Source organism: Ailuropoda melanoleuca, chromosome 3, assembly GCF_002007445.2.
Source record: "Ailuropoda melanoleuca isolate Jingjing chromosome 3, ASM200744v2, whole genome shotgun sequence".
In the NCBI taxonomy this organism is placed as follows: domain Eukaryota; kingdom Metazoa; phylum Chordata; class Mammalia; order Carnivora; family Ursidae; genus Ailuropoda; species Ailuropoda melanoleuca.
In genome coordinates this window covers 82,466,044-82,478,739 of record NC_048220.1, presented here as the reverse complement: position 1 = coordinate 82,478,739, position 12,696 = coordinate 82,466,044, and the positions used below count along the sequence as shown (strand labels likewise).

The 12,696-nt window shown below is 37.9% G+C and overlaps 1 protein-coding gene across 7 annotated transcripts in view; it reads right to left on the bottom strand.

Moving 5' to 3' along the window:
* Nucleotides 1–12,696, bottom strand: part of DCP2 (decapping mRNA 2) — a 65,161-nt gene that overhangs the window by 8,478 nt on the left and 43,987 nt on the right. The window contains exons 11-12 of one of the 7 annotated variants that reach the window (XR_856207.3): nucleotides 9,335–10,782; nucleotides 3,546–6,316 (exon numbers count right to left, since the gene is read on the bottom strand). The exons of 3 other annotated variants lie outside the window; for them this stretch is intronic. Coding sequence is in view for 3 of the 4 variants with exons in the window: in XM_011224901.3 (XP_011223203.1) it covers nucleotides 10,619–10,782 (164 nt within the window). In the remaining variant the exon portion in view is untranslated. 3 more of the 7 variants (XM_034656619.1, XM_011224901.3, XM_034656618.1) reach the window with 3 other exon arrangements.

Genomic DNA, 12,696 nt, shown 5'->3' with positions numbered 1-12,696 from the left:
CCAGCTGCCGAAACTGCTGTGGACTCACGGGTGGTAAGAGTCCTCCTGGAGACTTCCACCGAAAGTTCCTTATGATTAAATATCCTAAGTGATCAGAGAGCTGAGATTTATCATGCCCTTCCTGCCTCTCCTGCTCCAGCCCCAGACGTACACTAGATGTTTCCTCACTGCCAATGCAGGTAATTAGCCATTTCTGGTTCATGCTCATCTACGAGCACGTCCGCTTTCTGAAGGTAACAGCCAAGCTGCCTGAAACTAGAATGTTAGGTTAATAAAAAATTAAGTGCCAGTTAAGCATAACTGCTTAATTCCCCTTTAAGATGCTTGCACTTGTTGCTAAGTCTTCCTCTGAGCCTGTCGCAATACTTTACAGGGATCTCAAGAACTTTAAATTAGAGCCTTGACATTCTAACTACTCCAGACAGGCAGTCCAAATTAGAGCCTATATGATTTCTTCTTACGAACTGGTAAAGTAATAAAAGCATCCCTAGCCTCATCCTAAGAAAAACTTGAAACTATATGAAAATCTCCTAGTTCCTGCCTGCACAACGATTCCACTATTTTAAAAGAAAAAAAACACCCCATGGTTTTACCTCATCTGGACCGGACTAGGCCACTGGCATGAGTTAGGGACCTCCAGAGTTGCCTGTTCTCTTCTGAAGGTGTTCCTGCAGCCCGCTAAAGTTATCCCGCAATGATTTTTAAACTCTGTCAATTAGCTTACAGCTCTCGAGACTTTGGGGTATCATGCTCGTATTTTAAGTAGTGACAAAGACATCAGGAACTACAGAAAACACCCAAAGGATCCCCGAAACTTTTAAGCCATTTGCAAACGCCTAACTGGGAGTTACGTCTCATCCATGAAACTATGTAAAGCGAAAAGGTCATGCTAAGTTTACAGCTGTACCTGTATTTCTAGATGCAGCAAACAGAGAAGATTTTTGGAGGCCAAAAGGGAAAGAATTCTGATGAGTGAAATTTCTGAATTGAATGAGGGTGCAGTTGATAGGGTTGCCACGGTTTTTAGGGAGGGAAGGGGGGATAAGTAACATTTTTGAGGTTTTTTCTGCAGTGACAGCTTTGTAGAACAATAGTATTAAAAAAAAATCATATAGCCAATATTTTTCTATTTACCTCTGTGGAATGGCCTGACAAGAAATGATACAAACTCTACTTGCTGCACACCTATTTCTCACTGAGGTTTATCCGAATCCTGTTCTGGTCCCTGGAAGCCTCGTGTTTATGTAGGCCAGGCTGAAGTTAGCTGTGAATCTGTGGCCTTCTGAAGTTCCCGGCTTCACACACTTGAAGTTGCTTTCTAACTGATGACATGTGATTCACTAGTACATACATGTCTTCGGCTGCCAAGCATTGACTTTTTAGAACTGCACCCAGAACTACCAATGTAATGCTGGCTTCTGCCACCGTATCGTCACTGAGCACTCGATGGCTGTTAAAATACAACCCNCTGTGGCCTTCTGAAGTTCCCGGCTTCACACACTTGAAGTTGCTTTCTAACTGATGACATGTGATTCACTAGTACATACATCTTCGGCTGCCAAGCATTGACTTTTTAGAACTGCACCCAGAACTACCAATGTAATGCTGGCTTCTGCCACCGTATCGTCACTGAGCACTCGACGGCTGTTAAAATACAACCAAGTGGAAAAGAATACAAGCTGAAAACCAGCTGGACCTGCATTCTTGTTTTACCAATTCCTGTACAGAGGAAGACTGTCGCACATACAATGGTTGCATTTTTGATTAACAGTTATATTGGTTAAATTCTCTATTCAAATGCAAGTGAGCTCTTGCACGTGACCAAGAAATCATTCTGCCCCGTAACAGCAACTGCTGTTGAGTAACTAGATCCTTGACTGACAGTGCTTGATTTTTCTATAGTCTAGTCGACGCTGCTAGAGATCACTTATCCACTGATCGTCTGAAATACCAGCTCGGCAGAATGAAGCAGCAAGCTACATACAAAATTCCCCCACATTCACACCAATGACCTGCTTTTAGTTAGTTCTTGCTGTAACTTTCACTTTTGCACCTTCTGCAAATCAAATCCATATGGAAAATGTTGTTTGTAGAACTCACAGAATTCACTAAGAGTGCTCATGTCACGACTGCCAAATGAATGAGAGCCCCTACTAATCTTCTGTTTGAACCTAATGCAAAGATGACACATGTTCACTTTTCTATTCCTAATCAGTTTCTAGACATATTATCAAGACTTCTTTACTTTGCATGAGATTTGAGTTTCCTATTTGAAAATGTGCTCCTTTTAAACCACTTGAATTAATTAGAAGAACCTGCCTGAATGTACTGTCAGTTATTAAAGCACATGTGACTAAGTTTGCATCTGTCAGTATTCTGTTTGTACTGAAAAGTCTCATTTTAGTTACCCCTTAACACTGTACTATACCTTGTAATTTTTTCGATTCTTCACTTGTATGCTTTAAAAGTTTCCAGATGCCTTTAGTTTTAGCTGCTGTAAAATAGCTACTTTGTGTTATTTGATATAGAATTGTTTAAAAAAAACTCCGTTTATTTATACAGAGACATTTATAATATTTTACAAACATTCTTATATTCTGAATAAATATTTCTAATTCCATGATGTACTTTAACTGTGTTCATTAAAGGGTGATAGGACTGTCGTCCTGCAAACCTGTGCTGCCTCACATTAAACTGAAAGCCCTAGTCAAAGCTGGGGACCAGAAGACACTATATTATAATGGTCAAGACAGCCACAGAACCCTCATTTATCACCTATTTCTATTTGGCTGCCTTTTAAAATTTGGCATGAATGGGAAGTTATCTATTGAAAAATCTTTTTTTCATTTTTAAAAAATCAGGGAAACAATATAATCGGGGAAGTACAAGGAAGTCACACATGACTACAAAGAAGATGGCAAGGAGCTCTGCAACATGTCTATTAGAGGAACAATGTTTTCCTGCAAAATGTGGTCAGCTCTCAATGTGAAAGCAAGGTGTAACACCCTGGTCCCCCTCTCAAAATTTTAAATGAAAATAATTATATAGCTGAGGTTTGTAGTGGAGAAGAATGTATTTCTCCCATGATCCAAGGACTTACTTACATACTCTATTTAGAAAGCCTGGTTCAAGAACAACTGTTTAAGAATTACTGGATTGTATATTATCTAACCAATTTTGCTTTGAACCAATAACCAAACTGTTAAGTGTTTGAGATGGAGAATACATACCGGTTATTTTCACTTTTGCAGAGACACTCTTTTAATAGTTCTTCCCATCATATAAACATGCCTTTATCTCATACTTGTCATTTTTTATTGGTCCAAAGAGAGACAGACAAAATATGAGTAAGTTGGAACCTATGATAACAAGTAACAGTAACAGGAACCAGGTTAAGGTGGTATTTAAAACTGCCCGAGCAGCGAAATTGATGGATCCCGCACTACAGCCTAAAGTCAACACAATATTTGTACAGAAAGCCAATATTTGAACAACCAACTGTAAAGATGGTTTAAAATAGAAAAGGAAACCTTCATTCACTCGAATTGTATTCTGTAAGATAAAAGGTTTTTAATTTCTAAACTGGTGTTATTTACATCAAAAAGCTTTCAAAAAAAAGAGCATAACAACTGTTAAGACACAGGACTTTGTTCATTTTCTCAGGGGAGATTACAGCTGGCACTGCTAGTCAACTTTGGAAATACAATAATCCTGCAAACATTTAAACTCAAGGGAAAATCTTAATTTATGATAGTCACACCCGATATAAGTGACAATCAGTCCTCATCCTTTGATTAACACTAAGGGAAAAGAGACAAAGCTAGTTTAGCCAGAATGTAATAAACCCAGAAACACAATAAATCCAATTGAAAGTTACCAATTTGTATAACAAGGTAAACCCACAGGTATTTTGGGGTTCCTTTTCTGCTCTAATTGTTCGACAATTAACCAAAACAAGCACCAGGAACTTCATCACTACCAGAGACAGAATTATTCCAAAGGTTTACTTACAGTCTTTTTCTAAACGTTAAAATGCCCTAGAAGGTAAAGTCATAAAACGCTGTGATAATTAAGGCAAAAATTAAATGTTAAATCCTTTCACATAAGACAAAAATGATTACTGAAGAGTTTACAAATCTATCACATTTACCCTAAAGTCCAGTTTTCTCAACATCATATTTAGTGAAACCATTTCAATTTTTTTCTACCAGCTTTTGTAGGTCCCACATAAAATTTAACATCACTCAGCATAAGTATCTTCACCTTCTCCTAAGAAAACTGTTTTAAGACTACACAATCTTCCTTGAACATCACCTAGTCTCTGCAGCATAAAAGACACTTCAAACCCTTGTTTTAGAAGTGGTAGGGTTAAAAAGAAAAATTCTTATTCCCTTCCCATCCAAACTGCATGAAAAACAATCTTATACAGGATTTCACTTGTTAATACATGAACTATAATTCCATTTGATTAATCATTTTATTCTGAAATAAGACTGTTTTTAAGTTTTCATTAAAGCCAATAGGTAAACTTCTAAATCTGAATTGTATGTGTCAATTACCAAAGATGATTTTTTATAAGGTATTAAGCTAATAAACTTCAAACACAATCATAAGAAAATATATGTATATGTATATATATAATGTGTGTGTTATATATATACAAAATAGTTCATGGTTTTATTTTCCTTCCCTGTTACTGAAGGAAAAGTTTGTAAGAAAATGGAAAGTCAGTTAGCTGTCTCCTGTCCTAACTTCGAAGTGAAATGAGCAAAAAAGTAAAATTAAAGACTCAGTTCTTCAGACACCTATATTTGAAATTAAAAGGTACTTGTACGGCATCCAAATGCAAACCTAAAATGAACAAGAGACAGGAGTCCCCTAGGACAGTAGTGAAATGCACAAAGAAACTCGTGTAGATACGTCTTTTGTGCTTTTCTACCAGTGCACACTATATATACAGGACATAAAGAGAGCAAGTCCACTGCCACTCACTGCAGAAAGTATTAACATCTAACCAAACTGCTGAGGAATAGTTACTACCTGCTAAACTGCATTCAGTTGAGAATCTTTGCTTTCATTTGCTGCCATCCATAGCTGATTCCAAAGTATCACGAAATAATAATAGAAACCAAGATATTTTACAAAGAACTAGCTAATTTCTTAAAGCTTGAGCAATGACTAACAATGTGGATTTGTGCCCAAAATGTTTCACACCATAGTTTGTAGCTAGAGATTGTTTCAGAAACTCAATGAATTAAAAGCAGATTAAATTAAAATGTTACATTCTATCTCAGAAAGCCCACAACCTAAGACTGTTAACTAAGACTTCTCAAGGACTAAGGACTAGCAGAACACTGCCAATTTCACCTTAGAACCACAGTTTTCTTTGTTCCCAAACAATCTGACAGCTACATGCACTGAGACCCAAAACAGCACTGGTGTCCATAGCCTTCCTCTCCACTTGTGGCTCAAGGGTCAAGTGAGATCATCTCTGAAGGGCAAGATATGATCACTGCATATAAATTCCCAAAGTGGCAGATTTCACATAAGAATGTAGCACAAACTATTCTATACAAGGGAGAAGATACAAAGGGTAGGTGGGGTAGCAGTGGGGACTCTGTGGCCTCTTCCTGGCTTCAGAAGCCAATAATCAAAACACCACCCAAACCCCTACAAGAGCCCTCCCACCAAAAAAGCAGCACCTATATATGTTCAGGGCCTTATTCTTCCATTGGACTAAAGGACTAAAGAAGTCTACTAAGAGGAGGGTCCATGTGGTTACAAACCACGGCAACTGATTTCTGCATCCACTCCCTTCCCCCCAAGCACCACCGGCCAATACTACAACACAGCTAATGCAAGCACTGTGTCACAGTCAATTCTTTTCAGACTGTGCTTTCCAGCCGCTACCATCCCTAGACCATCCCCTCTGCTAACCACAGAAGACACAAGACAAATGGAATCTCTTTACTAGTGATTTCATTAATCTGGGGACCCAGATTAAAGATTCAGTTATAAACATCTCTCAAAATAAAACTTCCATACTTTACCATAGTTTTTAATTTACAATTCTTTCTACTTTAAAGTCTGAGCAACTAAGCTGGTGGAAGCCAGCCCTTCAGGTCCACTCCCATGTATGAAAGGTAGCTTTATTCTTTTCCCTAGCTTTACACTACTGTTTCAATAGTAAATGCTGTTTGTCACAAGAGAACTAGATGGAAAGGAATGGATCACATTCAGCACAAATGTACAGGTACCTCATGAAGTGGCTACGTCACACGCCTGACCATGGCTGGCTGTGCTCTGACTTATGTTCCTGTAAGAAAGCAGAGAACTTCAGTGTGGCTGGAGTTGTAAATTATCAGCACAGGAAGGACCAGACTCCCAAACACCGATCTTTCAAGTGAGAAAAATTACTTTAGATTTACTAGATTGCTTGGCAACCGTAAAAAAAATAACTATCCAGAGCTAGAAAACACTTGGTAACAGCCATACATATTAGACACTGCTTGACTAGGCAATGATCACATTGCTAGCCTAATACAACAGACAGCACTTAAGCACTGGTTTATCTTCTAGTATTTCTTCCTTACACTCTCTTTGCCTAGCAACAATAGCTATCTCCTCCCCTCAGGCCACTTTTGTGCTATAATAATCTATCCTATAGTTTGGAACTGCAATCTAGAACTTTATTTTGAAAGCATGGGACAGAGGCTTTATTGCCTATTTGCAATCTGCCATCTTCAGGACACACTAGTATAAACTTCAAGACCAACTCAATTCTAGGAAGAAAAAGAAGCTGAGGCCATCATAATCTCATTTTTAGAGTTCTTGGCAACTATACACTTTAAAGTCTTAGGACAGAATATAAAATGAACTCTAGCTAGGCTTTACCAAGCTATCAGAAGTAAGGTTTAACAGAACTGTTGTTTTACTAACACCTGTTTACCCAGAGACAGGTACTTAAAGGTAAAGGATATTGATACCTTCAGACAAAGTAAGACTTTGTCTTGCTTATCACTAATCTAAAGTTACAACAATACATATGAGCCCCTTCCCCAGGCCAGAATATAACCTGAGTCAAAAATCACTAAGTGACACTTTTTTTCAATCATAAACACGTTAATGAATCTGACCTTGTAACTATGATTAATATGCAAAGAAAACACTTCCTCAGAGAACACAGAGACAAAACAAATGTCAATCAAAACAAAATATCAAGAGGCAGAGGGAGATACTGGTACAAAAATAAAACATAAAAAGCCAAGAGATATTATAGAAAGAAAAGTAACTAGGCAAACAGTCTAATTTTTATATTGACTTTGCTCCTTACTATTCAAGTTAACTGTTGGAAACAAACAAAAGAGGGAATTAGGTAATGAAATGTTTTTAATGCATACATGCACTTAGACCTGAACTTTTCTAAAAACCACCATAATATGTTGAGCTTTATAATAAAATTTAAATATAATCCCTGTGGAAGGATGCCATTCACTTAGATTTGAGTTTTTTATTTGATATTACACACATACTACTAAAGCCATAAAAGACAAAGTACCAATCCAATCTTAGAGCATAAAAGTATTTTTGCCATATTTTGCTATACATCTTAATTATCTGCACTTACTAATTGATATTTAATAGAAAAATAAGAATATCCAAAGCTCAAAGCAGCAAGCAGTGACCACAAATCCCCTGACGGCATAGGAGACTTGCTTTTATACAGTAACATGAAAATCCAACTATAGTTTCAAACCTCTTCAAATTTCACCCATGCTAAGGGTGCTATTCAGTTTATGTCTCAGGAAGAGGGTCATTGGTTGAAATCCTAAAACCATTCATTTGCTATTTCTTAACAAAAACTTGTGAAAGCATGTAAACTATACCCCTATCTTTTGGATAACGATGGTTAAGTACAAAAAAGTTCATTTAACATCTTACAAATCATTACAGTTATACATAAAAACACCTACAAAATTTAAAAAAATAAAAGATTCACAGTGCACTGAACCTGGGGACATGTAAGTATGGAACATAAGAACATTTAAAAAGTGAATTCAAAGACCTAGTTTTCTCTCAAAGACATAAAACACAACGAAGCCAACACAGCTACTCTTCTCATCTAGCTTCTTAAAATGCAGCACACAGAAGTAAATTATTGCATATTCAGCACACTCTGCATCACTTGATTTCTTCAAACCATGCTGAAATTTCTCAAAGGAGAAATCCAGCTCTGTGCTAAGCATGGCCTTTCTCAAGGTAACCTGAACGCTGAGAAACTAATACACAGGTTCAAGGGAGTAAGTACAGCAGATGTACATAAAACAGGTACACCCAACTTACACATTCTCTGCATAGTTAAGTCACATCACACACATAAACTTTAACTCACATCTTTTTGTATCTCCAACTGTCAAGAGAGCTAAAAGCCTCAAGTTACCAAAATCCCATCCCAACAATACCCTTATTTTGTTCCACAGTGCATTAAACGAAGCAGCAATAACATTTAACCAGAGTTAAACTGCTGTAATTGGAAAGAGATAATCTGTTGGTTCTTGAAAAGGCTCAACACCTTTAGAGGACACCCTTACGGTAACTAACTCTAATCTCTTTTGTTTTTGTTTAAGAGCTGAAAAATACAACTCTAGGCACCAGAAAGACTGACCAAAATATTCAAAAAACAAAAACAAAACCACACACACAGACACACAGGAAATCACTAAAATTATATGGTTTCCAGATGACAGTAAATGAGTGAAAATGATTTACCTGCTAGGCAAACTAAGTTTTCACTCCCTCAACAATTTAATAGAAATCTGGAATGCCGGGACCAACTATAAATATGGCTCAAGGAGACCCAAGCAAAGCAGCTGTATTTCTGGAAAGAACAGTAAGAGCTTCCAAAAGCAATCATATAACGTATTTTAAAAAAGGTCACAGAAGGATCCACAAGTTTGTCACATTACAAGATGCAGGATTATGAATGACCTAATTTTAAACACACTGGTGTAATCGTGAATTCTCCTGCTTAGCACCAAGAGGGTGACACTTTTATTAATAAATAGAATTTCTCCTTTAAAATCAAGCCATTTAAAAGCTAAAGCAAAGAAATACCAAGTGAATTCCTTACAATAGTACTTCTTCTGAAAGTCCTACTGGGTTAAATAGAACCCCTATTAAATAGGCTATCTATACAGAATAAAGATTTCTACAATAAAATTTACAAGCAGAGATATATTTTGTGGATACCACACGTAAAAAAAGATTTTTAAAACCCACATGGCAGATGCACACGTACGCATATGCTCACACATCACCCCCCCAAAACAAATACCTTCAATGAGGTCAGAAGCAGCCCGAACACTAAAGTCCCCTTAAAGTCCTGGCGATTGTCCTCAATTAGAGCTGAAATTCTTCTTAAAATGGGCACTGCCATCTTAAGAAGATTTAAGAATCCTGGAGGAGCAAAATACAGTCCTGGAAATGAGTTATGTAGTCACCTTCATGTTCTGATCGTCCCCTAGTAAAATGCTTTATTCGTACCTGGGTGAATCACATACCCCTTCCCTTCCCGCTCCAGCATCCAGGGGCTTCGGCATGCTCATAAAAGCATGCCAGTTTCTGCCACTACTGCAAATTGGAACCTAACACAACATTTGTTTCCACAGATCAACACCGAGATGCAATCCAAAACCTAATAATGTCAGTATTCCATTCATATTTACACAACTGTAATAGAGAATAAATTTTCACAGGAATGAAACCATTGTACAATACTGAAGAGTCAGTGGCAGGACAGTGAAGACAGGACCAAAGCAGCTGCCACCAAAGCAGTCGCCAGGTCCCCGCCTCCTTGCGCCACACTCCCCTCCCCGCAACTCCCCAGCGCTCACCCAGGTTTGCTGACTGCACAAGGCTCTCAACTCCAAGTCAGAGCGTCCACTCCCCACCCAGCCAACCAGTCCCTGTCCAGGCTGAGGACTTTGTCCTTTAATGAAGTGCTGTGTTCATTTTTAACATGAACATTACATAGTAGATGCTGGCTCTAAATAAAACCTTTCAACAAATCTCCCAGCAGAGAGGATTAGAGAACCTAAATGGTTAGAAGCAGAGAAATGCGCAAAATGCCACCAAAGCAGATGGCCTGCAATCTTGACTTCTGTGACATTTTTAGCTCTCCCATACATTTAATATTTTGTGAATTTTCAGTTTCTTTTAAAAATGTCAACACAAGGAAACTCTTATTGCAATCATTGTCATGGACAGATGGAGCATTCCCAATAACTTGGCTACCTAATGATGACTCTAACACTATTTTCTTGACCAGAACACGAAATAAAAATCACAATCACACAGAACAAAATGCTCTCATAAAAAGCAACTTAAATTCGTTAGCCAAACACTGAAAAGGTATATCTGTATAAAAGATTATAACTGCATTTACAGTGCAAACTTATGTTTCTTTCTACTCTCTCTTCTGCAGAGAACGTTATCTTCAGAAACATCATTACCTCCCTGCATTTCTTTAAAACACCTGAGAAAGGTAAGGCTCAAAGAGACACCCACTCAAATGCAACAGGTCTCTGATCCTGGGACTTCCACAACACATCTGCTGCTATCAAAGGTCCAAGATTTTCATTATAGCATTATGGTCAAACTTAAAACTCAAAAAGGCTCTGGATGAAAAGGGGAACTTGCAATGACCATTACATGCCACAGACTGTCCCTCGGCATGTTCTAGCAACTGGTCTTCACTGGAGCAAGGCAAGTCATATACAGCATCTGTTTAAATAAATAAATAAACAAACTCAGTAACTTAGTACGAACTCAAATATGCCCTTCCCACCTTTTGTGATAAAGGAATTCATGTACAGTATATATTTTTCCTCACCACACTCTAAATCTAAGTAGAACACCAAGATACTTTCCTATCCCTAAACTGGGGCTCAACTGATTCTCTCATCTATGATTATTGATTTCCACACATTCATTCAAAATCTTAGTCTCAGCCTTTAAGACCCTTAATATTCACATGCTTTCAAAAATGGGCACACTTTTGCCTACCTCCCTATTTTTCTGTGCCAACACAAAGGGAGCCTTAACAAAGATCAAAATGTAGGGGCGCCTGGGTGGCGCAGACTGGTTAAGTGGCTGCCTTCGGCTCAGGTCATGATCCCAGCGTCCTGCGACTGAGTCCCACGTCGGACTCCCTCCTCAGCGGAGAGCCTGCTTCTCCCTCTCCCTCTGCCTACCGCTCGGCCTACTTGTGCTCTCTGTCAAATGAATAAATAAAATCTAAAACCTAACTAAATAAATAAATAAAGGCAAGCACTGTAAAGACTACAACTGTAATCTAAGATGTGTAAAGAATCTAATACTACAAAAATAAAGATGGAGCTTACCAAATCTTCAGAGAACATAATAACCTAAAGAAAAATCCAGATTTTCAAAATCATGGTCCAACAGAACTCCCAACTTACCAGGTCTTGTTTTTATTTTTTTGTTTTAAAGGTAGAGCAGAGACCTGACCAGGAAAGTGGATTGGGGAACAGACATCAAGAGGCTGAGGCACAGGCACCTGGAAGGTTCAGTCGGTTAAGCGTCTGCCTTCAGCCCAGTTCATGATCTCAGGGTCCTGGGATGAAGTTCCAGGGAGCCTGCTTCTCCTTTTCCCTCTGCCCTCCCTCCCCTTGCTTGTGTGCTCACATGCTCTCTCTCCCCAATAAAAACTTTAAAAAAAAAAAAAAAAAAGGCTGAGGTACAAAGAAAATCTCAAATAAGGTTTCCCAGGACAAAAATCCTTTTATACTTCAAGACCAATTTTCCATGTCCATACTATGCCCAACTAAGCTGGATATATGAAGTTACAGGATACCCTCTTTTAATGTCTCTTCCTGAATATATGGCTTTTTAAAGGTTTGTAAAGTAACCGAATTCTGAGCTTACGTTAATTAAACCATCAGCCTATCATGTCCCCACCAGACACCATGGCCAGAAAAATCTTAAGGTGACTTCTACCCCCATACCTATGTATACCAAACTGATAGTTTCTACGACTTTATAGTTCACCTTAATTTTCCAAAACAGGGTTAAAGCTTTTAAAATAGCATTTATCCTGCTTAAATAATAAATAGTACTGCAAGAAAATATGATTAAAATGCTTCTTATTTCTCAGACTTTTCTATATGAAGGCCTTACATTTAAACGGTGCATAAATGTGTATCTACTGCACAGGGATTTCAGGCAATTCAAAACAGCACATAAGAAAAGTCTACTGTACTTCCAAATGACGTCTATAAATCAGTATTACCAAAGAACTTTCTACATTCATCACCATTACTTTCCAAATCACATCACAAACCTACTCTTTATAACTGAGGACAGATGTCATGTTAATAAAAGCTATCCATAGTACCTCCTTAAAAAGTTGCTAATTACCTCCTAAAGGTGGGAAATGTTGCCCTTCTGAAGTTACTACTCTTATATACATATGTGAGAAGGAGGTCTCCTCACCTTTACAATACTTGGTTCTACTCCCCTCTCACTAATATTTACTGACTTACAACGGTCATACATAGCACCAAGGTTTGACACTCACACATAAAAACAGCACACTGAAAGGGGAAATCATTTCATCTTGATCATTTAAGTTCATTTTAGGAAGTTTCATATTTAGAGAACATGACCACATATATG